This window comes from Lynx rufus, unplaced genomic scaffold, assembly GCF_022079265.1.
Source record: "Lynx rufus isolate CCGP_SWC_20201006 ecotype Redwood Valley unplaced genomic scaffold, mLynRuf1.p SCAF_2, whole genome shotgun sequence".
Classification (NCBI taxonomy): Eukaryota; Metazoa; Chordata; class Mammalia; order Carnivora; family Felidae; genus Lynx; species Lynx rufus.
Genome location: NW_025814834.1, coordinates 44,223,151 through 44,248,046, shown reverse-complemented (window position 1 = coordinate 44,248,046; position 24,896 = coordinate 44,223,151). Strand labels below are relative to the sequence as shown.

General features: G+C 37.4%; 1 protein-coding gene across 2 annotated transcripts in view; it reads left to right on the top strand.

Annotated features, from left to right (window-relative positions):
- The first annotated feature begins 204 nt into the window (after window positions 1-204).
- NAB1 (NGFI-A binding protein 1) overlaps window positions 205-24,896 on the top strand; it is a 43,976-nt gene continuing 19,284 nt past the window's right edge. For both annotated transcript variants that reach the window (XM_047083656.1, XM_047083655.1), the window contains exons 1-4: window positions 205-286; window positions 10,459-11,296; window positions 21,295-21,428; window positions 23,920-23,971. In XM_047083656.1, coding sequence (XP_046939612.1) covers window positions 10,478-11,296; window positions 21,295-21,428; window positions 23,920-23,971 — 1,005 coding nt within the window. In that variant the 5' untranslated portion in view covers window positions 205-286; window positions 10,459-10,477. The remainder of the gene's footprint in view (window positions 287-10,458; window positions 11,297-21,294; window positions 21,429-23,919; window positions 23,972-24,896) is intronic.

Below are 24,896 nucleotides of genomic sequence, written 5' to 3'. Positions count from 1 at the left end.
GTGCGGCTGCCACCGCCCGCGCGCCGGAGCCCTGAGGAGCCGCCGCCGCCAACGCGGCCGAGCGGAGCGCCGTCGGGGCTGGCGGGCAGGAAGGAGCGGCGGGTCCGAGCTGGGGGGGAAGCAGGGAGAGCGCGCCCACCACCTTCCCTTCCCCCCTCGATGGGAGCGGGGGCGTCCCGGCCGCCGCTGCCGCCTGAGGAGGGAGAGCTGGGGGCCGTCACTTCGGAGTTGGGGCTGAGCAGTCCTCGCGGGAGAGTGTGCCAAGACCGCTGCAGCCGCTGGCCGAGTACGTACCTGCTCGCTGTCTGCCAAGTGCGAGACGCGTTGGCGCTCGTGAGGCGGCGGGCGAACTTGGGGCGGCAGAGTCGCCGGGCCGCGCGGGCACTCGGGGGCCGGCGTCCTGGGGAGCGGGCCCCGCGCGGCCGCCACCGGAAGGAGAGGGCGGCATCTGGCTCGTGTGGGCGATTCCCGGAGAAATTCGGTGCGCCGGGGCAGCGAGAAGAGGGCGAGCAAGGCAGCGGGCCTGGGTTGTGCGTCTTTCCTCCGAGAGAGCCGGGGGTGCGAGTCCATTCTAACGCGACTGGGGTCGTCGCGCGGGGCTCGGGGGTGCGTGGTGTATTGTGCGTGGTGGGTGTTCGCGCTGGCCCCTGAGTTTTGCAGCCACCTTCCCCAGGGGGGGAATCTTTTTGTTGATTTGTTTACTTTATAGAAATGTTACACTCAGTCTTAATTTTTCTCCTGGGTATCCTCTCCTTCCAAATGTAGTTTTCTTTTTAAAAGCGGAAGGAGAGTTTTGCTTGGAAGTGGCTTACAGAAACTTGGCACCAAGGTGCAGGGAAGCGAGAGACTCGTGCTCACTAAGGCCGAGTGTGGAATTTGCAAACACATGTGGGACATAAAAGCCTTGGATGCAGGCAGAGGTGTGTGATCTTATTCATGGAGAAACATTGCAAGTGCTATCAGGTTTATGGCTTTCAATCTCAGGGTTCACAAGGCTTAAGATATGAAACGACACTTCCAAGTAAGCCTAAAAATATAAAAATATTCCGAGGTCTTGGAAAAGGATAATTGAGTTGGAAGATGCAGGTATAGATTCTGCAGACCAAGTTTGCAGCCGGTGATCTGAAGGAATCTTTGACTTGCATGTAGCTTTATCCCACCACGCTCATTGAGATCCGTGAGGCATGGAAAATTTGGGGTAACTGTCAATTTCAGATTGCATCCCAAAGAATTGACTTGGAGTAACCTGTCACTACCAATTGGTTTGCCAGTGACGTGTCTGCAAACTCAAGGAGTGCAAAGATCAGAAGCTGAGAGGGAAATTCTCAGATCTTGTTTAAAAATATTTTGGCAGTTTTAATAGATAATATTAGATTGCATAGGAACAGAGGAACGGAATTTAAAATAGATTAGTCACGTAGGAAATGCTAGGCTGTTTTGTTAGAAAAGTGTGCACACAGTGAATTACCTTTTTAGATTTTCACTTTTTTGAAGATTTTCCCTTGTGAAACATACCAAATTATGACACGTCACAATTTATGTGTGGGTTTTAAGGAGAAATATTGGAAAACGATGCATAGGACTTTCTCTATTTTGGGTGAAGGCTTAAAAGAGCTGCTTCTAACCTAAGTGCCAGTAGAAGTGGGCTCTTAGATTCAAGGGTATCCTTTTTCCTCCATCTTTCAATATCATTTGAGACATTTAATATTGTCCTTTAATTAAGCTTAAAAATTATGTTATACCCCTAGGTATTAAAATACATATAAAAGTCCTCTTAAGAATGTATAGCTGTCTGGCAAGGTCAGCCTTCTTTGTTCTTGTTGGGGTGTTGGATGCTGGAAAATTAGGTCTTGAAAGAAAATAATGTCAAGGAACCATGGGAAAGTTTCTTGTTTTAATTTTATTAGTTTAGCATCTTGCACAAAAGTTAATATGCCATCCTGGTATTAGAAAAATCTCCTATTCCTTGTCTCTGCTGATTCTCTGTTATATGTGAATGAATCCATATTAATAATAATAACATTGAGGCATTGTAGACTTTTAATTTTATTTCATTCTGCCTGCTAATTGTGGATGTAATTAAAATGACAGAAATCCTTAGGAATACTAAACCTGATAAAAGAAAATTTAGTGAGTTTATGTGTCTAATAAGTAATTTGATATATTAATTAAATCTCATCCTTTTTCAGAATTATTGATATAATTTAATCTCAGCTAAAATAATATAAAATTTTCCTTTTTTTGTGACTATTAAGGAACACCCATTTTCCTATAGGAAAGTTAATAGATTTTCATTCCTCTGAGAATCAATCAGTTAAAGCTTCCGATATTTTAATCACACTTTAAGGACATAATGGTTTATTATTAAGGATTTTGGGGGTTTGCATTGTGGATGCTCTGAAAGAAGAAATTAAATGTATTACAAAGTGGGAGAGACCTTTGAAGAATCTATTGCATGAGCTTTAAATATTTAAAGTAAAAGGTAGTTGAATGGAAACAAATATGGCAGGTTTGTGTGTCTCTTGACCTAGACTCTTTTCTAAGACTTGGGTCTCATCTATTCCATTAGAAGTCTGTTTATTTTTGTTGGTGCTCTTCATGTGCATTATGAATATGATGTTTTATGCTTTATATTTCTTTCATGGAAAGGACCATTTTATAATGTTTTGAACAGTTTAGATCTTGCTAATGTATAATTGTCTCGCATATGAATGTTTCATCATGGAGTTCTTTAAATCTATTAAGGAATAAATAATCCCCATTCAGGCATAATAAAAGGTCCCTAGCCCCTTTGCTTTGGATTTAGTTTTATCTTACCTGCTTCTTTCATACTTTTCAGTAGAATGAAGATTAGCACAGTTACGATATTAAATGCAAATTTCCTTTTTGATCTGACATGTTCAAAAAACTAGTACAATAGTAGAATGTCTTAAACTCTCTTAAACTTAATAATGGAACAAGTGGGAAATCAGAGAAGTTGATGCTGGGAAAAAATAGTAATCCTCATCTTGTCAGAATTCTCACAGCTAAAACATACTATTAGGGTTTCAAATAGTTTGTCATTTCTCAATACATTCTGTTTAGGGGGCTGCACGTTAATTTGCACAGTACATTAATTTAATTTTAAAGAGAAATTTCTTTTTTTTCTTTTTTTTTTCTTTCTTTAACATTTATTTATTTTTTAGTGACACAGAGAGACAGAGCATGAGCAGGGGAGGGGCAGAGAGAGAGGGAGACACAGAATCCGAAGCAGGCTCCAGGCTCCGAGGCATCAGCACAGAGCCCGACGCGGGGCTCAAACTCACGGACTGTGAGATCATGACCTGAGCCGAAGTCGGACGCTTAACCGACTGAGCCACCCAGGCGCCCCAAAGAGAAATTTCTGAAAAAAGTGATAACATTTATATACACTGCATGCATTCTGTGTGCTCAAAGGACAATGTTTCTTGAATGATTTGGCTGTGAGTTAATTGAAGAATTTCCAGCCGTATCCCATAAAATACCTATGTTAATGCGTAGTTATTGTTTAATTGAAAAAATAAATATAATACACTATTTTTCTAATTTAATAGATTAAACTTAAGCATTGGATACTTTAATTAAAACTTTAAGGGGTCTGTAAGACATTTTTCTCCAGCTTCATTCAGAAATCAGAATAAATCAATAGGAGGGAACATTTTAAGTTTCCCAAGTTACAACTAATATCCATTAGGAGCTATATGTTTAATTCAGAGCTATGACAGCAATGATATCCAAAATACCTTAAGATCACTAAATGCTTAGTATAAATGTGTTTAAGTAAATTATTTGGCACTTGGAACATACAGGAGTTAGTGCCTAGGCCAAGTCTGCAGTCTTAAGTGTAAGCCGTGATGTAACTAAACTTAATTATTTTAACTTGAGTTGTAGGACTAGGACGAAAGTTAGAATTCATTTCCTAGGCTTAAGGCTCATCCATTCCTAAGCCCAGTTCTGGCTTTTCATAAACCTTTTGTGTTTCAACCTGTGTCGTAACCCACTGAGCCCTTCTCCCCAGGCCCTATACCTTTAAGCTACAGTCTTCCGAACTTGGTGGTACTTCAGAGGCTTTAAATGCGGTCTCTACCCTCAAGTTTCCTGTTTTTTCCTTACCATTTCCAGTCCCTATCTTTCATTCCTTTGGCACACACTGGATCTCATCTAGATGTTAAGAGGAAAACAGTCTGGTGGAACTAATTCACCTTAATCTGTAAATGACTCATGAGCTAACTTCCCAAGTTTTTTTCACATTTTTTATAAATCTGTAAGAAGCTGCTGTTAACTTAGACAATTTTAAAGTAAAAATTTCAGGCTGTGTTGGGAGGAAGGAATTTATAGTCCTTTGCATAAAAAATCAGTCACATTTTACTGGGATTTTGCCCTTGCTTTCTCCTCACTGCTGGAAGAGTCTCTCCTCTTTGGAATGCCACAGACTTCACAAAAGTGTGTATATTTCCTATGTCATGAAGAGGAGGATTCAAGAGTAGTGATTATGAATCCATTTGGTATTTGTTATTTGAGGATGGCTTAGATTGCATTTTTATTTGTGGAAATGGAGGGAAAAGACTTCTCTTTCATGATCTCTTAAAATGCTGGTGCTGGGTCTGGACTAACACATGAAGTATATTCTAACACTAATCATGTGTAGTTTCTGCATCAGGGAATGCATCCTTTGATCTCTTGGAAAAATAGCCATGTTATGGGAATCAACCATACATACAGCCTTATGAGAAATAAATATTGAGGATGAGAGAATGTAGGAGATTATAGGGAAAGTAACAGCTAAAGCACTGTTACTAGATTCGAAATTCTTCAGGACACCAATTTACACAGAGAGCATCCCTTTTGGTATGTGAAAGGGGGCCAATGATCAGATTTTGTCTCAAATCTTGGTTTCATTCAACAGCAGCCTTCATAGAGACTTTATTCTACATTGAGCACTTTGCTAGGAACAGAGGGGGATAACAAGGCCGGTTCCTACCCTCAGGGAGCTTATAGCCTGACAGTAACCTGTTCCGCAGAGCCAGGTGGGGTTGCTTCTCTGTTCTGTGGCTTCTTATGTATAACACTTAGAATGGCAGTTGTCACAGTGTTTAAGTGTCTGCTTATCTGTCTTCCTACTCCCTCTTAACTCATTCCCCATGAAGGTCATCTTTCTTCCAGATCCCCAGGACTAGGTCAGTAACTGGCATATTTGAATAAGTGGGGAAAAAATGAGACAGGAAGTAGTGTGGGGTTCAGAGAAGGGAGAGGACACCTACACCAAGGGGGTGTGGGAAAGGCTTTATGGAAAAGGCTAGTGGAGGTGGGTGGGAGGGAGCGTGCCTGGCACAGGGGCAGGGAAGTGGGAGGCACATTCGAGGAATGCCCGGTGTATCAGTTTGGCATGAGCACAGGGGCATGTTTGGGACCAGAGAGAAGGCTGGAAAGGTAGGTTTGGGTCTGGGATGCCTGTATGAGTAGTTTGGATTTCTTTCCCTTGCAGTGGGGGCATTTGCACAGGTGGAGTAAAGAGGAAGATCTTTAGGAAGATAAAGTTGGTATTGCAGTATGGGATGTATTGAAGGTAAGGGGGAGCTGTTTTCAATGTTGAAGCAAGAAGCAGTCAAAACTAGAATTGGGTGCTTTTGAGGCAGAGAAAGAAAAAGGGTGGTGATGCGGTTTAAAGAGATGAGGATTTGAGAAAGGAAGAGGAAAACAAAGATGAAAGAGTAGTGGCGCAACTAAAGAAATAAGAGTTGGGAAGAGTAGATTTGGGAGTGTGGAAGAAGGGAGGAAAATGTGAAGTTTTGACAATTTCCAGGTAGTAGTTGAAATGCGAAATTATCAGAAAAATGATTTGGTCTGATGGTTCTCAAACTTTTCAGTTACGAAGATTATTTTTTTAATTAAAAAATTGCACATGTTCATTGATATTTTTTAGTATTTTTGAGTGAGAAACATATACTGTAATGACAACAACTACTGTGACCACTTCGACCACTACTGTGAATTTGGTTACACTTTTAAATAAGTTTATTATTTTATTAAATCACAAGGTGTTTACTTTCATTCACAAAGTAGGCCTGTGTGAAAGGCATGTTTTTTACTCACTAGCCAGTGCTTGTTGCACATTTGCCAGTAACCCCACGGTCCCTGGCACTGGTCCAATCTTCAGATAACGATTTGGAGGTCAGTCTGCTTTTTGTGATAATTGAAGCCTGGGAGTGGTTGAGATTCTCTTTTGATGGAGAATATGGAAAGACAATAGAAAAGAGATTTAATGTAAAAGTTGAGAGAACTCTTGCACTTAAGGAAGGCATTGCCATTACCAAAGTCAGGTATAGAGTGTTTCATGGAGTTCTGTCAAGCTGCAGAGAGGTTAAAGAGAGAGGCTAATGATAATAGCTGCTTGAGAGTTTTGATAGAGTTGTAGGACCAGGAGGCAGGCTGAAACTTCTTGGAATGGATTCAGGCAGGTTTAAGGGAAAGGTTCGTTTCTCTAGTGACCAGTAAAGGCCTCTGTCCTACACTAAATGCCAGAGAAGTTTTGTTTCCTGTAGCCATATTAAGTGCTTCGTTGTGGTTCAAGGACAAAATAGTAGGAGTTGACCTGTCAAGTTTTCTGGGCCAAGCTAACCCCTTATTTTATTGAGCATAATTCGAATCTGACAGGTGACTGATGGTATCCAGTAAGGAAGCAAAGTGAGTTTGTTTTTAAGGTTCTGTAACAATTATTACCATTAAAAATAGATTAATGAATAACAAATGGCCTTAATTGAATCCATTGTTGTTTAATTCCTCTTCCTCTTGAACTGACCAGGCTGAGAACATTCAAGCTAGTACAAGTGGAGGTTTGTTGTATATAGGCAGCAGGCCTTTGGTTGAGATTTTGAATGCAGTAAAAATTAGTAACCGGTTTCTCTTAACTTTGGAATTCATAAAAAGGTCAGACTCAGCATGGTTGTTTCAGCATCCTGCAAAGGCCAGGTAGCAGTAGTTTTCAGCTGAGTAGATTTACTATACTATTAGCTACCTGCTTATCGTGTTGTTGTTCGGATCTTTTTATATTTACTAAAGATTGGAGAGATGTAGATAGATGCTTGCTCTTGACTTGTTTGACCTTCATGGTGAAGCATGAATAGATACAGCGTTTGTAAAAACAGAAAAACTCATCTTATAAGAATTTTCTTTTAAATCAAATCAAGTTAATGTATGAAGTGGTGGGTGTTTAAATTATCACAACTGGCTTTTGTAAGAAACTGAAACATTCTCCTAAAGCAAAAGCTTAAGGAGAAAACTCCTTTCCCAGCAGTCAGTGTGGGCCTTTAGAAGCCTCCTGGGACTCTAAATAGTTGACTTATTTATCTTTCATCTGGTATCTTGACTTTGGAAATGCACATTTGGTCCTATCAGTCATTACGGAGGCAGTATAATAATTACTGCTTTCTTAATGGCACTGCTTTCTTACCCCCCTAGGAACTAGAGGGTTTCTTTTCTTTCTAGGTAAAGATGAGAAAGGATAGACATTTTAAATTAATATTTTCCAAACTTAAAGACTTAATGTCAGAAGAATAAAACTTAAGTTTGGGTCTTTAATTCTCCTTAAGTTTTTTCTCTTTTATGTTTGTCTAACATATATTCCTTTCCTTTCTTATTGCTAATAAAAAGATTCAAAAACTATTCTTACAGATTTTCTCATGTAGTCTTTCCTTTATTGTATAATTTGGGGGAGCACATATGATGGAATCATCACAAACCCTGCAAAGTTATAGTCCTTTTATTAAAAAGATTGTGTGTGTACCTGTATTTTTTTTTTGTATACTCTTGAGCTGAAAGTCTTTGAAGCTCTTGCATTAGGTGCATGATGGGAAAGGAGGTTTCCTTTTTTCTACCTCAGACACTTTCTAGAAGTCCTTCTATTTGGTATAATGTAGTTCAATACGGACTTTATCTTGCGTCTGTAGTTCCAAAGAACTGTGTTCTTAGGTTTTAGTGTCCAGCTGGATGAAACGCTCTCTCCCTGGAGAGGCTCCCTGGAGTGGGAGGGCAAGCGGATCCTCTTGTGGGTGATTTGGAAGATGCGAGAATGTTTTTATCCAGAGGGCTGAGGTGGCATGAATATGAAGGTAGACTTAAAAAATCTGGATGATCACAATATGTAGGAGTTTGTGGTACCCAGAAGGTATACTAAATAGGGATCTTCTAGTGTATGTTGCCAAATTTATCAAATCATGAGTCTCCTAGGGTACAACTCTGTGACGTAGGAAATTGTATTTTTTAGTAGCACCCCAAGTGATGGCTGCTGCTCCCCAATTAAATTGTTTTTTTTATATCCCTTATAAAGGGATATAACCCTTGGGGACAGGTCATCAAGTCACCTGGCAATACCCTTGTAAAATAAAGAACCATAAAATTTGAGGAAGTCACTAGTTGATCCAAGCAGATTGTGGATGACACAGAGGTCCCCTTAGAAGTCAGTCCTTAGGGTGTTAGGGAGCTACATTCTTCTTCAATGGGATGACTGAGACTAGGATTTTGTATAGCATTCTGGTCAAGGACATAAAACAGAAGTCCCAAAAATTGGATGACCTCCTGGCCTTTAGAGATGTTCCTAAGACTCCTCTGCTTGCCTTATCTCCCAGTTAACTGTTGCTCTGTACAATTTTGAGTTGCAAGTGGAGCTTCCGTTTTCCTCTGATGTACATACTCTTTTGGCTTTCGATAACTTTTCTCCATCGAGGGCTATAGGATACTTTTTAATCCTAAAGGAGTAGGTTGATTACAACATGTTTGTTTCTCTTAAATGGAAGTACTTGGCCAACTCCTCTTTGTATGTGGGAGGTCTCCAGGCAACTGTGAGTAACTTTTAAAGGCTGCTAAGAGGTCAAGAAGTGCTTTGCTGGGTCTTGTTCTGTCTCTTTAAAAGCAGGCTTCTCTGTCTTGATTGGGTTCTAAGAGTATGTTTCTTCCTGGACTCAGTCTTAGGCTCTCCTCTGTTTCTTTGGAGGGCTGTTCCACTCTCCCTTTTTCCATTCTGTATCTCTAACCGTTATACACACTTAGGCTCCAGTCTGTTACTTTGCATGCAGGGCATATCTATTTAAGCATTCTACCTTACGCCATCTTCAAGTGCCATATGTTTGAAAGAGAATCTCATCATCCTGATTTTTCTGTATCCCCAATGCCTGTCGCGGTTCTTAGACTGTGTAATCCTGTAGTCATCTATTAACTCTTTTCTTCGTGGAATCACAGAAAGTGTCAAAAAATGGTAGCCATTTCCTTTCCTTCATCACTTACATCTAAGTGATCACCAAATCCTGTCATTTATTTGTTTGAGTTTTTCCTCCTTCTCTTTTTCTTGGTTCTTAAATTACCACCACCTTCTATCTTCTCACCTCCAATTCATACTGAAATCTATCTTCCTCTGCCTGCCAGACTAATCTTGCTAATTTTTCTTCATAAAATGGGAATTACTATACCAATTTCGCAGGGCTGTTGAGAGGATTAAAGATCTTCTTTGACTTATAGTTGGGGTAACATTCCAGTAAGTTGTAACATGTCATGTGTTGAAAACGGGTTTAATACACCAAACCTAACTGAACATCATTGGTTAGCCTAGCCTACCTTAAACGTGCTCAGAACACTTACATTGGCTTACAGTTGGGCACAATCATCTAACACAAAGCCTAGTTTATAATAAAGTGTTGAATATCCATGTAATTTATTGAATACTGAAAGTCAAAACCAGTGGTTGGCATGGGCACAGAATAATGGTAAGCATATTGGTTGTTATCCTCATGATTGTGTGGCTGACTGTGAGCGTTGGCTTACTGCTGCTGCCCAGCATTACAAGAGAGTATTGCTAGCCCAGGAAAAGATCAAAATTCAAAATCTGAAGCATGGTTTCTACTGAATGCATATGGTTTTCGCACCATCGCAAAGTTGAAAAATCGTAAGTCAAACCTGTAAGTTGGGGACCATCTGTAGATGTAATGTAAAGTATTTGTCATATTGTCTGAGGCAAAATAAGTATTCGGCAAATGGCAGTATAACATACTTATTATGTCCTTCTGAATTTGATTATCCTTCACTTCACCTCTGTATCCATACCATGGAAGCAGTAACGTGAAAAGTCAAAAATAGAGGATATAGAGCCCTGTAAGCCTTGGTTTGAGTCTTAGACTTCTGCTTAACTAGTTGTGAGATTTTAGGCAAATTACTTGCATTCTTTATAGTTTTCACTTTAAAATGGAAACAATTATATTGACCACTAGGATTGGTAGGAGAATAAAATGAGAGAACTTATGTAGAGGGGGGATGCTTCCTTAACAGTTGCTATGCAAATGCTCCTTGTCTTTGTTCTTCCCACACTATATTTGTAAATCCTGTGGTGTCTGAAAAACAGGTTTAAGAATTTTGGAGCAAGTGAGATGAGTATTTCCTCTCTTCTTCTTGCAGGTTAAGACCATCCACAGTAATGGCTGCGGCCTTACCCAGGACCCTGGGGGAGTTGCAGTTGTATAGAATATTACAAAAAGCCAACCTGCTGTCTTACTTTGATGCCTTTATTCAACAAGGTGGTGATGATGTCCAGCAGCTCTGTGAAGCTGGAGAAGAGGAATTCTTGGAAATCATGGCGCTTGTGGGCATGGCTAGCAAACCCCTTCATGTCAGAAGGCTACAGAAAGCTTTGAGAGACTGGGTTACAAACCCTGGCCTTTTCAATCAGCCACTGACTTCCCTGCCTGTCAGTAGCATACCCATCTATAAGTTACCAGAGGGATCACCAACGTGGCTGGGGATATCCTGCAGCAGTTATGACAGGAGTAGCAGTGCCCGGGAACCTCACTTAAAAATCCCCAAGTGCGCTGCCACCACTTGTGTGCAGAGTTTGGGACAGGGGAAATCAGATGTGGTGGGGAGCTTAGTGCTGCAGGGTATCGGGGAGTCCAGACTCTGGCAAGGCCACCACGCCACCGAAAGCGAGCACAGCCTCTCTCCGGCAGACCTTGGCTCCCCGGCTTCCCCGAAGGAAAGCAGCGAGGCCCTGGACGCTGCCGCCGCGCTGTCTGTGGCCGAGTGTGTGGAGCGGATGGCCCCCACGCTGCCAAAAAGTGACTTGAATGAAGTGAAAGAGCTGCTAAAAACCAACAAGAAGTTGGCCAAAATGATCGGGCACATCTTTGAGATGAGTGACGATGATCCACACAAAGAGGAGGAAATTCGAAAGTACAGTGCAATATATGGCAGGTTTGACTCAAAGAGAAAGGATGGGAAACATCTCACGCTTCATGAGGTAAAAAGCCCACATTTTTCTTTGTATGTGTGTGGTAGGTTTTGTTCCTTAGAGGTAAGTTGGGTAATATTTTGCAGCGAAGGAGATACACTCCCTGAAAGCAGTGTTAAGAACCTTTAGGTGTTCGCAAAATATGAACTCTTTTATGAAAATAGACCTTGTTTATTGTGTTGGGGTGTTTTTGCATTGGACTCAAACATGTTGAGCTTTGGAACTATGGTGTAGGGGAAGAATTTAAGCAGGGAAAGCATAAAGTCTGTGCACTTAGAAGGCAGTTTGTATTTTAATGAAGAAATAAAACAGGGTTTTAAATACAACCATTTAAAAAGCATTTTTGTAGACATTTTTTAGAAAAAAAATTTGTAAAAAATAGCTGGAACTTAAAAGAAATTTTCAGCTAGCACAGAAAATAAAATTATATTAGATGAACGTTATTATTATAGGTTTGAAAATTGTTTTGGTTTGACATTTGGCATTCAAATTCTCATCATTGTATATTTGTAGCACTCTGTCCAGAAATATCTTCCTTAATTAGAAGAATGCATATATATCTCTTTTGCACGTACTTCCTTTCTCTTCTTGTCCATCTGGTCAGTGCATCATCTTTAAGATTTCACTCAAGCATAAGCTTAAGTCTGTTCTGATATGTTTTCCCACAAGTAGAATGATCTCCCTTTCCGTTTCCATTTTTATCCCTACGTATACTACTGTCATAGTAACTTCGGCACTTCATTGTACTTATTTGAATACTAGTCTGTCCCTCACAGTTTACTTTGGGTTCCTTCAAGGCAGAGGTAATGTCTCATTCATTTTTATATCTTCAGAGTCTAACACACTCAATATGTGCTTAGAAAATAAACACATTTTCAAGAGTTAAAAAGGCTATTTTATTGCTGATTTTTTAAATAGCTTTTATCCTGTAAAGATTGAAAAAATGTTCAGTTGAATATAGTATTCCATGTAAGAAACGTTAGATTTTTCTCCTAAGATTTGTACTTTAACACAGAAAAGTATACTTACTGCAAAAATATTCAGTCATTACAAAAGGATGTAAAGTAATTGAATCTGTAAACTTTCAGATAGTTTTCTTTTCACATACAAATAAGGGATCATATTTTGCACACTGTTCTCCAAATTCTTTTTTTTTTTTTTAATTTTCACATTGGTATTCCTTTTTTTTTTTTTAAAGTTTATTTGCGAGAGACAGAGCAAGTGGGGTAGGGGCAGAGAGAGAGGAGACAGAGAATCCCAAAAAGGCTCCGTGCTGCCAGCGTGGAGCCGGATGCAGGGCTTGAACTCAGGAAACTGTGAGATCATGACCTGAGCGGAAACCAAGAGCCGGATGCTTAACCGACTGAGCCACCCAGGTGGCCCTCCAAATTCTTTTTTTTTTTTTTTTTTCCAAAAAACTTAATAGTACACTCACAGTAGAATATACTGTTAGATATCTTTCCAAGTAAGTAAACGTAGAGGTGCCTTTTTAATTTTTGTGTTGCATTATATTCCATAATGTGAATGTGCCATTATTTATTTATCTGAACCGTTCACTTGTTGGTGTCATTTAGGTCATTCTATTTTTTCGATACTATGTATGGTGGTACATGAATATTATACACCTGGTCCTTTACAGACAGACTCATGCATATTTTTCTATGGAATAGCTTCCAACATCTAAAATTATGGGATCAGAGAATATCTAGATTTAATATTTTAGTAGATACTGCTAAATTGCCTTCTGCAACTTCTATACTGCCATTACTATATGCAGGTATCCATTTCTCCACACTCTTGCTAATACTACAATTATCATTCTTTTTAATCTTTGCCAGTCTAACAGATGAAAAATTTTCATTGCTCATATTTACTTTCCTTAGGGAGGATGAGTATCTTTCTATATGTGTAATGGACATCCAATTTTATGTTCTTATCCTTTGTTTTAATGTTGGGGTTCTTCTTAACCTCTAAAAAATTGATTGGATAGAACTTTTTATATTTTAAGGATATTAACCTTTTGTCTCACTTTGTAAACATTTTCACAGATTATCATTTGTCCTTTGACCTTTCAGACTCATTGCCATACTGAAGTTTGATTTTATGTAGTGTTATTTACTGATCTTGTCCTGTTTGATTTCATTAGTCTAACTCTATTCCTATACCAGTGTAGAGTTACATTAATTAGTATAGCTAAATAATATATTTTGGTATCTGGAAAGGCAAGTGTTCCTTCAGTAGTCTTGTTGCTTCTGTTTTTTTAGGTAGCCATATGCATTTCTCCTTTCAAATGAAATTTTTAATGCATTTGTTAAATTTCCCAAAATTTTCTGTTGGTATTTTTATTAGAAATTCCTTAAAGGTATGGATTCACTTGAGAAAAATTGACATATTTACAATAATGAAAACGCCCATACAATAAGTATAGTGTCTATATTTGCATATTCCTCAGTAATTTTATAGTTCTTTATTCACATATCACATAGGTTTTGTACATTTTTTGTTAGGTCAAGTACTGCGTATTATATATATGCATGTTAAATGTTTATTATATATTTAAATTTATTTTGTTTAATACAGGGTATGCAAATATATAGGATTTAAAAGGGATATAATTGTAAATGAAATTTTTTTCCCCACTTTTTTTTAATTACTATCACTGGCTGATTTTTGTATATTAATCTTTTTTTCAGCAATTTCACTACCTCATCTTTTTAAATGCTTTAGATTTGGATGCATAATGGAGCTCAGAATAAGGAAATTGGTTAGTAAAATGTCTTAAAGTAACAGCAAATCTGTAATTTGATATATGTTGGGCATATCCTTTTGCAATTGTTATATGTATTGTGGCCATACAATAACAGACTCACAAGGATTTAGGAATAGATCCAGAAAATACACTTAGTGTTATAATTCTGATACACTTTGACATTTTCACTACCTATGAATTAATAGAGGAGTTGTTGTGGTTGTCATTAGTAGAAAACAAAGGGCAAAACATGTTGGCAGTTTTAGTTTCATGCTTTAATCTAGTTTTTATGTGATTTTTTTTAAACATAGCAGATGAAACACAGAATTGAGCCAGTATTATTATCAAAGCAAACGTATGTTAAAGAGATGACTTTAATAAACCAAATCAACCTCACTTTTTTCTTTTAGAAGTCCTAACCTACTTTTAAAAGAGAGAAAAATTATTTCACACTTGGTTTTTGCTAAAGGGTTCTTTGCTTCTGTAGATAAATAGGTACAGATGGTATTTAGGTAATGAGATTATCGTGGGTTTCCCAAAATAAGAGAACACTCAAAATGAATGCTAGTAGGCTGAGATGTGGGGGTGGGGGCTTTAGAATATGTGGCTTGTATTTTTGAAACTTAGACCACTTGTTATTTGTAACTCAAGTATGTGAATCTGGTCCAAAATTATAGCTTAGGATAGATGTTTATGAATCAGGATGCTTCCTTCAAACTAGTAACCATTCAACAGCTTGGTGGAAATTATGAAATCTTGAGAGAATTAAAAGAGAAGGTGCTACATTAAGTGTACCATCTAAGTATGATAATTTCACATTTTCTCACTTGACTGTTTAAAATGAATGAAAGATATTTGAGTTTTTTCTAAATTCCTAAGATTAAAGAACGATACTGGTTTGTCTTCAATTTCCAAATATAGAAATACATGATTTACTGTTAATTCACTGTTCCTGTTTGTGAGTTTTCTTCATATACACGCAGTGGATACTGTTCTTTCAATCTTTCAAGACATAGAGCTGTATGTAGGTCTTTAGTGGATGAAAATCAAAAAGTTATCTACACCTGAAAACATTTTTTCAACTTTCTCAGGTACTTAAAATTCTTTTTTCTTGTATGTATTTTTATATTTGTTTCCAAATGCACTGTACATGGGCAGTAAAGAATTACAGAATTAATCATTGTTATAAACTTTTTTTTTAAGCTAAAGAATCAGCAGTGGTCTTAACACCTGGTTATATTGATTTAGCATAATTCCCAAAGTTTTGGTATGAAGTTATTTTTTTCCAATTCTGATTACTTCTCTTTTTATTTATGATTTCGTACCCATGAACTATTTATATGTTTTTTTTATTTCCAAATATGAGGGGTTTCCCTTAATTATTTTTCTAATGATTTTTAACTGAATTACAGTGTGGTCAGAACACAAGGTTTGCATGATGCCAAAGCTTTAAGATGTGTTGAGATTTTAGTTACAGTTCAGTATGTGGTGTTTTTTTATGTGCTTCTGTAGCTGTTGGTAGAGTGTTCTGTGTCTGTTTTAACAAGCTTATTAACTTCACTAGACCTTCTAAAGTAGTATTTTATTTCATTTCATTTCATTTCATTTCATTTCATTTCATTTCATTTCATTTCAGTCTGCTTGCTCTATCAGGAAGACTTTTGTTTGAAAATCACCTACTGTGATTGTGGAGTTGTCTGTTTCTCTTTGTATTTTGCAGTAACTATATCAATCTTTAATAACACATTTTGCTTTAAAAGCCTATTTTGGGCACACCTGGGTGGCTCAGTTCGTTGAGCATCAGATTTTGTTTCCGGTCATGATCTTGCAGTTTGTGAGTTGTGCCCCACATTGGGGTCTGCGATGACAGCCTGACAGTGCAGAGACTGCTTCAGATCCTCTGTCCCCCTCTCTCTGCCCTTCCCCCGCTTGCGCTCTGCCAAAAAATAAATATTAAAAAAAAAGCCCATTTTGTTTGATATTAATATAAATACATGTGCTTTCTTTTTGTTAGTAATCGCTTTATGTTTTCTGCATCCTTTTACTTTCAGTTTTTCTGAATCCATGTTTTACATACATCTCTTGTAAATACCAATAGTTGGATTTCTTTAAAAAATCGAGTCAAATTTTGTCTTCTCACTGTAATATTTGACCTTTTTACATTTATTATAATGACTAATATTTTGAATTCATTTCCCTTATTTTATATTTCTATCCTGCCTCCCCCTCTTCAGATCTCAGGTTTACTATTTGGAATTAAGTTTCCTTTAGCCTCAGGTACATGTTGTAGAATTTCTTCAAAAAAAATTTTTTTTAATGTTTATTTTTGAGAGACAGAGACAGAGTGTGAGCGGGGGAGGGGCAGAGAGAGAGGGAGACACAGAATCTGAAGCAGGCTCCAGGCTCTGAGCTGTCAGCACAGAGCCTGACTCAGGGCTCCAACTCACTAACCACGAGATCATGACCTGAGCTGAAGTCGGAAGCTTAATCGACTGAGCCACCCAGGCACCCCATATTGTAGAATTTCTTAATGAAAGCCTACTGACCTACCCCAACCACTGGAATATAGCTTAATTTTGCCCTCATTCTTAACTGCTGTTTATTCTGTGTATCAAATTCTATATTGTTATCTTCCCTTAGTAATTGAAGATACTTCCTTGGCTTTTGGTTTTCATTATTATGTTTGCAAGTCAGTGGTCATCTGACTACTGGCTACTGTTGAAATCTTCTGTTTGCCTCTCCCTGGTTTTTTTCTCTCCTGATTTCTCAGTTTTTCTTGGTCTTTTCTTTACTGTATTATTCATGTCATGTTTTCAACTCTTTTTATTTCTTTAAATGAAATCTTTGAGAGCTCATTCTGCTGTCATTTCTGCTGATTATTACTTTTGATGCCTTGTTTCTTTGGATGTTTTATGATTTCTACCATTCATATTTCTTGGAACTGTGGGAATGTTTGGAGGTCTGGGAAGAAAATGGATTCTCCTAGAGGTTATTTGCTTTTGCTTCCACCAGGCACCTGTTTTCTGCACAATACAAGTCTGGGACCCCCTGAAAAAAATTCTCAGCCCACTTAGTGTGAATTAGGGCTAAAAATCATGTGAGGGCTGATTTGGAGTTCTGAAATCTCCAGAGAGTATCTTCTGTTTTCTCCCACTCATAGTAACAAGGGTCAAAACAGGTAATTTCCCCAGCACTCTCCTGGGAGTACAGGTGTATTTTTAATTCAGGCTAATAGTGGGTATGTAGTGCTTTGGGATTTCAGCTTTGTGGAGGAGGGGTCTTAGATGCTTCACCTTTAGTAGATCCTGCGTTTTTCTTCTTCTCTTCCCAGAGAGATGTTCCCACACTTCAGGCCGTGAAGACTGAAACTCAGGGTCATCTGGTTTAGCAACTGTCCTCAATTTACTCCTTTGAGATACTGTCTTCATTCATTTGAGCCTGACTAACCCTTACTGTTGTCTTGCTGGCTTATTGATGCATTTAAGATATTTTTCCCCTCCATTTCATCCAACATTTTTTAGTTGTTTCCTTTGAGGGGGCCAGTCATTCCCTCCCTGTGCTGGAAAATGAAAGCCTTGAATGCCTTTGAGCCTCCCTATCACACAGCGTTCTCATGGTATTTTTATGCTAACAATACTCAGTGGAAAGTCAAATCATGTGATTGTTAAAGATTATAATTTTAACTACCAGTAAAGGAAATTTTAAGTCTAGTTATAAATGATAGAAAGCTAACTTCAAGAAATATTTTACATCAAGATTGAATGGAATTTTGGTGTTTTTAGCCACAAAAAGAGGAATTGGAGGAAGTAAAGAATTAGAATATTTTATACTTTTAACAAAATTAGACACTTGGAATTTTTAAAAAGCTAGTATGGTACTGCAGTGACTACTGTATTAGAGTATTTGTATAAGTTTTCGAAATACATCATAATATTTATTGATTTAATTATTAATTAGTATGAAGTCTAGAAAACACTGACAGAAAATACATTTTTGAGGGGTAACCTTGATGAGTCAGCTTCTTATTATAACTTGGAGTGGGCCACAGTTATTTCTGCAACCTCAGTTTTAATACCAGAGGTCTCCCTAAGAGCCTGGGGTGCTCAGTCTACTTTTTTTTTTTTATCTTTTAAGCCTGAATTCAAGTAACGAAGGATGTGTTATGTTTGTTTGCTTTTTTGGTTCCTGATAGGATGGTGGAAAGAATACCAAATACTGTTTTCAGTTTATGTTGAAAGGTTATTTTCTCTGGTTGTGCATAAGGTGGTACCTCTAAAGTGTTGTCAACTAAAATATCTTAATGACAATCAGAAGTTCTCCATACTAATTTAGGGGTATCAATACAGGAAAGACCAGGCTACATAAGAAGGAGCTTGAGAAGGACTTCAAGGTCATTGTAGCTACTACTAAGCCAAAATTGAAGTAAATTTATTTAGGAAATCATTCTTTAAGTATATTTCACTTTTAGCTCCATTAACACTGTGCCTTTCAAAAGCACTTAGGGAAGAAATTGGTCTATTGATGATTCTTTAGGAAGAGGGGAGAAGACTGAAAATACATTGCTTCTATTATGCTCTCCTATTCAGTTGTGGATTTAAAACAGGAAGCCTGGGGTTGGGGGGGAGGGTGTGCCCCAGCGGAGCTCAGTTGGTTAAGCAACCAATTCTTGACTTAGGCACAGGTCCTGATCTCACAGTGGTTTATGAGCTCAAGCCTCGCTTTGGGCTCTGCACTAACAGTGCAGAGCCTGCTTGGGATTCTCTCTCTGCCTCTCCCCTGCTCACTTACTGGCTCTCTCAAAATAAATAAATAAACATTACAAATAAAATAGGATACTTGGGTTTATTATAACATTGTCAGTAGCAAAATTATTTGAGAATAAGCCAGTGTAAATTACAGGTGGAAATCTGGGGAGGAGGTTGTAAGGTATGTAATTTATATCATATAACATATTCTTTTTAAAAATTTTTTTTATTTTAATGTTTTTTATTTTTTTTGAGACAGAGAGAGACAAAGCATGAGCAGGGGAGGGGCAGAGAGAGAGCGAGACACAGAATCTGAAGCAGGCTCTAGGCTCTGAGCTTCAGCACAGAGCCTGACACGGGGCTCGAACTCACGGACTGTGAGATCATGACCTTAGCTGAAGTCGGATGCCTAATCGACTGAGCCACCCAGGCTCCCCTATCATAACATATTCTAAATGGTTTCAGTACTTAAGTGGAAAAAATAAAGCTGTTAGACTAAATTACAGGAAAACATTTATGTATTATTAGGGTGTGAACGGAATTTCTATGCTTGGCACCCAAGACAAAAATTATAAGGCTGATGATAAACTGAAAAAGGAAAATACCTCTGCACATGAAGAGTTAATGTTCTTAAGTTCCTGAAGTCCATAAGAAACAAAATAGTTCAATGGAAGAAACAGGCAACTGCCATGAGCAAGCAGATTTTAAAACAACTTAAAAACATTAAAAAAGGTTCAGTTTTATAGTTAAAGAAATGTGAATTATAATCAAATGTCACTGAAAATACATTAAATTGGTAAAGCTTTTAAAATAAAATAACCAGTGTTAGTTAATTCTGAGTAATGGATCTTCATATAATTGTTGCTAGCGTTATGATTTGGAGCAATTTTTCTGGAGAGTAATTTGGTGAAATATGTAAGTTTTAAAATGTAGTATGTTTTGTGGCCTTACGAGTTTATTCATAGGAATTTATTCCAAGAAAATAATTGAATATGTGTGCAGAGATATACAATTAAGAATGTTCTTTGCAGCTTTCTTTGTAGTACATGAAAAACTGGGGAGTTTAATGTTCAGAGTGAGGTTGATTTAAATAATATATTACTCTTAACTATAATGGAATATTTCTAGTTAGTAAAAATGAGATCATAAAGAATACTTAAATTCATTTATCAGTTTACATGCCATGTGCTGATGTAAACAAACCACCTTTCTGCCTTAGTACGTGATGTACAAAAATGTAGCGTATGTGAGAAAAGGCAATTGCAAATCTATATTCACGTGTATGTTTATATGTTCACAGACAGATAGTAGACTATATACATTAAAATGTTAGTAGATGGAAGGTGTGCATTCTGCATTTATTTTCTTCTTTTGCTTCTATTTTTGAAAATTTAAATGCAGATGATTTTTATGAATAAAGTGGGATCCCTGGGTAGGGAGAAAGTAAATGCCTGCCTTTTTATGAAAGGAAACCAAGAACTAAGAACAACTTTGTGCCACGTGTGTCTCCTCATTTATCTCTTGTTAAAATCCCTTGAGGTAGTTCCCGTTTTGATTATCCTGTTTTTGCCTCTGAGAAAACTGAGGCTCTGAGAAGATTTTACATGCCCAAAGTCCTACAGATGCTAAGTGATGGAGCAAGACTCCTCTCAGATCTGTCTGCCATCAAATCCCATTCTCATCTTGCCATCAGTCATGTGTGGAACCAGCATGTTTCTTGCTTTTTAAAAAAGTGTGATATACCTCTTCGCAGTTCCCTCCATCAATTTAAGTTGGTAAAATTATGTGAAAAAAACTTTTTCTGATTTATGAAAAAATTAATAGGTTTTTAATTTAAAAGGTAACATTTGCTACTTTAAATTTCATTACAGAATGTTTTGTCAGGTAGCAACTCTGTATTGGCATTATTTAACACTTTGATGAAAAAGTAGAATTCGATGAATTTTAGAGAATTACTGACTCCAAGACAGTGATTTTCCTTTTTGGCCCTAATTTGTGATAACTCTGGTACTAAGTGATTTGATAAATATTTAACTCCAGTCATCTAATTTTTATTCCTTTCTAAGAATTTTCATATCCGTTCACTTTGAAAAATATGTCAGACCATGTATACTCATTTTTAGTTAGGGGAATGTTATCACCAAATCATATCCTGTCCCCTGGCTTTTCATAAAAATGAGATACAGAACATTTTTTACTTTTTATTTTTATTTTATTTTGCTTACTTTCTATAAATTCTCATACCTAAACAAAAGTATTTTAAGCATATAAATACCTAAAACCAAGATGACTATTTTGATTAATTTGAGTCCTGAGAGATGGTAGATGATGTGATTTTCTTGTGAAATTAGGCATTAGGACTAATAAGGAATAAAGAAAGGCCCATCCTGATTTTTATAAATTACCATCTCATTATATAATGACCTGACATTTTTATATACTTAAGTGAAGCATTTTTCACACTGGTGAAATGAGGGTGTTTATAACTTTTAAACTTGGTTTTGGATCCACAGCTCACTGTTAATGAAGCGGCTGCTCAGCTCTGTGTGAAGGATAACGCCCTGCTGACGAGAAGAGATGAACTATTTGCCCTGGCTAGGCAGATTTCTCGAGAAGTCACCTACAAATATACCTACAGAACCACCAAGTAAGTGTCTAACTAATTGGCAATATTTTTACATTGCTTTATGGGAGTAGGACATTTTTCCAGACATTGCTAAAGTGGTTTTTCTTGTTTTGTTTAAATCCTCTTTTGTCTTTCTTTTGAAAAACTGTTCCCTAGTATTACAGCATTGTTCTGGTAGTGGTTTTAGACATTCTTCGCACACAGATGCTTTGGTTTTGAGTGTGAGGATGGGATTTAGTCAGTCAGCATGTGTAGGCTTTTTTGTATACTCACTTACCATATGAACTTGTTGAACTCTCTGAGGAAGCAAAGGGGTTCCTTTTGCTGCAGGGTGTTTGCAAGCTAATGAGATTAGCAGAATAGATAAAAAAGACTCCATTGATGAGTATTTAAGGGAAAATTGAAAGATACCAGATGATGTGGAATATGGACATGTAAAATATGGAAGTGCAATATGGAATATTTGAAATAAAAAACTTAATTGTTGAAAAGCAGTGTGGTTTTAAAATTTGATATAAATATCTTATTCCTCTTATCTCATCCTCACTTAAACCCTAAGCAAAATGGTTGTAGTACCATTTTGATTGTATTCTTCGTTTCCACATGGACCCTAACTTCTCGTTCACCATCAGTTGTGTGTGCGACTGCTTCTCTGAGGAGATGCCGATGACCACTGGCATTAGAGTAATTGAATGTGTATTCAGAAACCACATCCTGAGCACCCTCCCCGGCCCTAATAAATCACAGTTTCTGGATGGAACCTTGGAATCCACATTTTCACAAGTATCTCAGAGTATTCTGGTGCCTGCTCCAGATTGAAAAACCACTGTTGTAGGCATTTGCTGTCATTGTCATGATTTCCCCCAACTCCTAGCAGCCTCATTTGCTACCCTGCCTAAAGAAAGATCCCACATGTTTACAAACTGACACAAAGTAAAATTCTGCAGAGTAAATGAACAAGCTATCAAGAGCTGATTCAGTGATATATTTATTTTTTTCACTTGTATTCTACAAAATTTCTGACTGCTTAATTTAATTTTTTTAATGTTTATTTATTTTTGAGAGAGAGACTGAGCACGAGTGGGGGGAGGAGCAGAGAGAGAGAGGGAGACACAGAATCCAAAGGATATATATTTATATCAGCTCCAGGCTCTGAGCTGTCAGCACAGAGCCCGACTGAACCCACGAACCTCAAGATCATGGCCTGAGCCGAAGTCGGATGCTTAACTGACTGAGCCACCCAGGCGCCTCTCTGATTGCTTTATTTAAATGATTTGCTTTAATCAGAGTAATACATATACAGGATTTAGGGAGTCATGCAGTACACAGGGCTTATGATGAAACTCAGCATTTCTCTGCTCCACGCAGGGAACCCTTCTGAGTACCACATCACATCTTAGAGCCAGCTGCTTTCAACAGTTTTTAGCTATTTCTTGTAGTATGTACATTTATATATTTTTTAAGTTAAATATATTTTTAAATATATAAGACTTTTACATCATGTAAAAGTCAAAACTATGTGAATATATAATATAAAAAAGTTGCACTCTGGTTCCTGTCTTTTTACCCTCTTCCTCTCCTCAGTGTGTAAATGGTTTTATTAGGTTTTTTTTCAGCTTTCTAGTGTATGTTTATGTACTTGCAAACAAATATAAATATATTTTCTCATTTTTACCTTTTTTCCAAAACAAAATAGGCAGCATATATTTACATTATTCTATATCTTGCTTTTAACATATCTTGGAGATCTTGTCGTGTTAGTACGTACACATCTAGCATTATTTTTTGCATCTGCATGGTATTGCATTGCGTGGATATACCATGATTTATTTAACCGGTCCCCTATTGATGGATACTGGAGTTATTTCTAGTTTTTTATCATTATAAATAGCACCATAATAGATAACATCATATGTATTTTGTTGGTTCTGAGATATACTTTTTTTTTTTACATTTTAACGTCTTTATTTTGAGGGATAACTTAGAATTGATGGCTTATTGTAGTTTAAGTGGCCATAGTATTTCATATATTTGTAGGTACCTTTGGGAGATTTCCCAGAAGAGGGATCTGTAGGTCAAGGGAAAATGCCTCTGTAGTTACAATAGATAGACAAAATGTATTTTAATCTTATGTAGCCTTAAGCATTCATCTTAAAGAGCCACTGGTCATTTTATCCTGAAGTGTTTCTACTGATACATAAAAGGATATCATGCAGTGTAAACCTCCTTGATTTTTTTTTCCTTTTTCATTATGTGATCATTACATATTTATTAAGTAATTTCTTTGTGGGTAGTTCTTAGGTAGTGGCCTTTTAAAGTGTATAAGTGTGTCTGCGTATTTTTCTAATTTTATTTAGAAGTGATAAAAAGTCTCTTCTTTATTATGTCCATGTTCACTATGAATCTCTTATTTCCAGTGTAAAGGTTCCAGTGGTATATGTTTTGGTGGAAGTTTATAGATTGAGATGTCTTCAGGATAAAATTTTTTACCTTCTCAAGTTTTTCTCTTCAGGTCAAAATGTGGAGAAAGAGATGAATTATCTCCGAAGAGAATTAAAGTGGAGGTAAGATTATGCATAATATATTTTCATGCTAATAATGTTTATTTACTAATTCAAACCAAAAAAAAAGGATATTCCATGAACAAGTGAAAAATGTGAATTTTGGAATTTTTTTTTTTTTTTTTACAAATTTCTGTTGTTTAATGTTTATTTTTGAGACAGAGAGAGACAGAGCATGAACAGGGGAGGGTCAGAGAGAGAGAGACACAGTATCCGAAACAGGTTCCAGGCTCTGAGCTGTCAGCACAGAGCCCGACGCGGGGCTCGAACTCATGGACCGCGAGATCATGACCTGAGCCGAAGTCGGCCGCTTAACCGACTGAGCCACCCAGGCGCCCCTGGAATCTTTAAAACAATATAGAATTTTGTTGCTTTGAAGTATCTAATTTGAACTAGGAAACTAAAGAAATTCTTAGAAAATAATGAGATTGATGTCCAGTCATTTTATTATAGTCGGTGGGTGTTGCTTATAGATTTAAAACTCTCCTGGTTACATGATTTCTTTCTTTCTTTTTTTTTAACTTTATCTATCTATCTATCTATCTATCTATCTATCTATCTATCTATTTTTTTGAGAGAAAGAGAGAGCACAAGCAGGGGAGGGGCAGAGAGAAGGAGAGGCAGAATCCAAACCAGTCTCTGCACCATCAGCACAGAGCTCATCGTGGGGCTCGAAGTCACATACTGTGAGATCATGACCTGAGCCACGATCAAGAGTCGGACACTTAACCAACTGAACCACCCAGGGGCTCCAAATGATTTCTTTTATAATCTTATTTATTTAGTCATCTTATCAAATACGTTTAGAGGAGCCAAGGTTTATTTATATTAACAATCTGAGAGAAATGACAATTTAGTAGCTGCAAGTAATGGAGACTTGCCTATAATTAAGCCTCTTAGAGGATTGTGGTTGAGGCTGTCCCTTCAG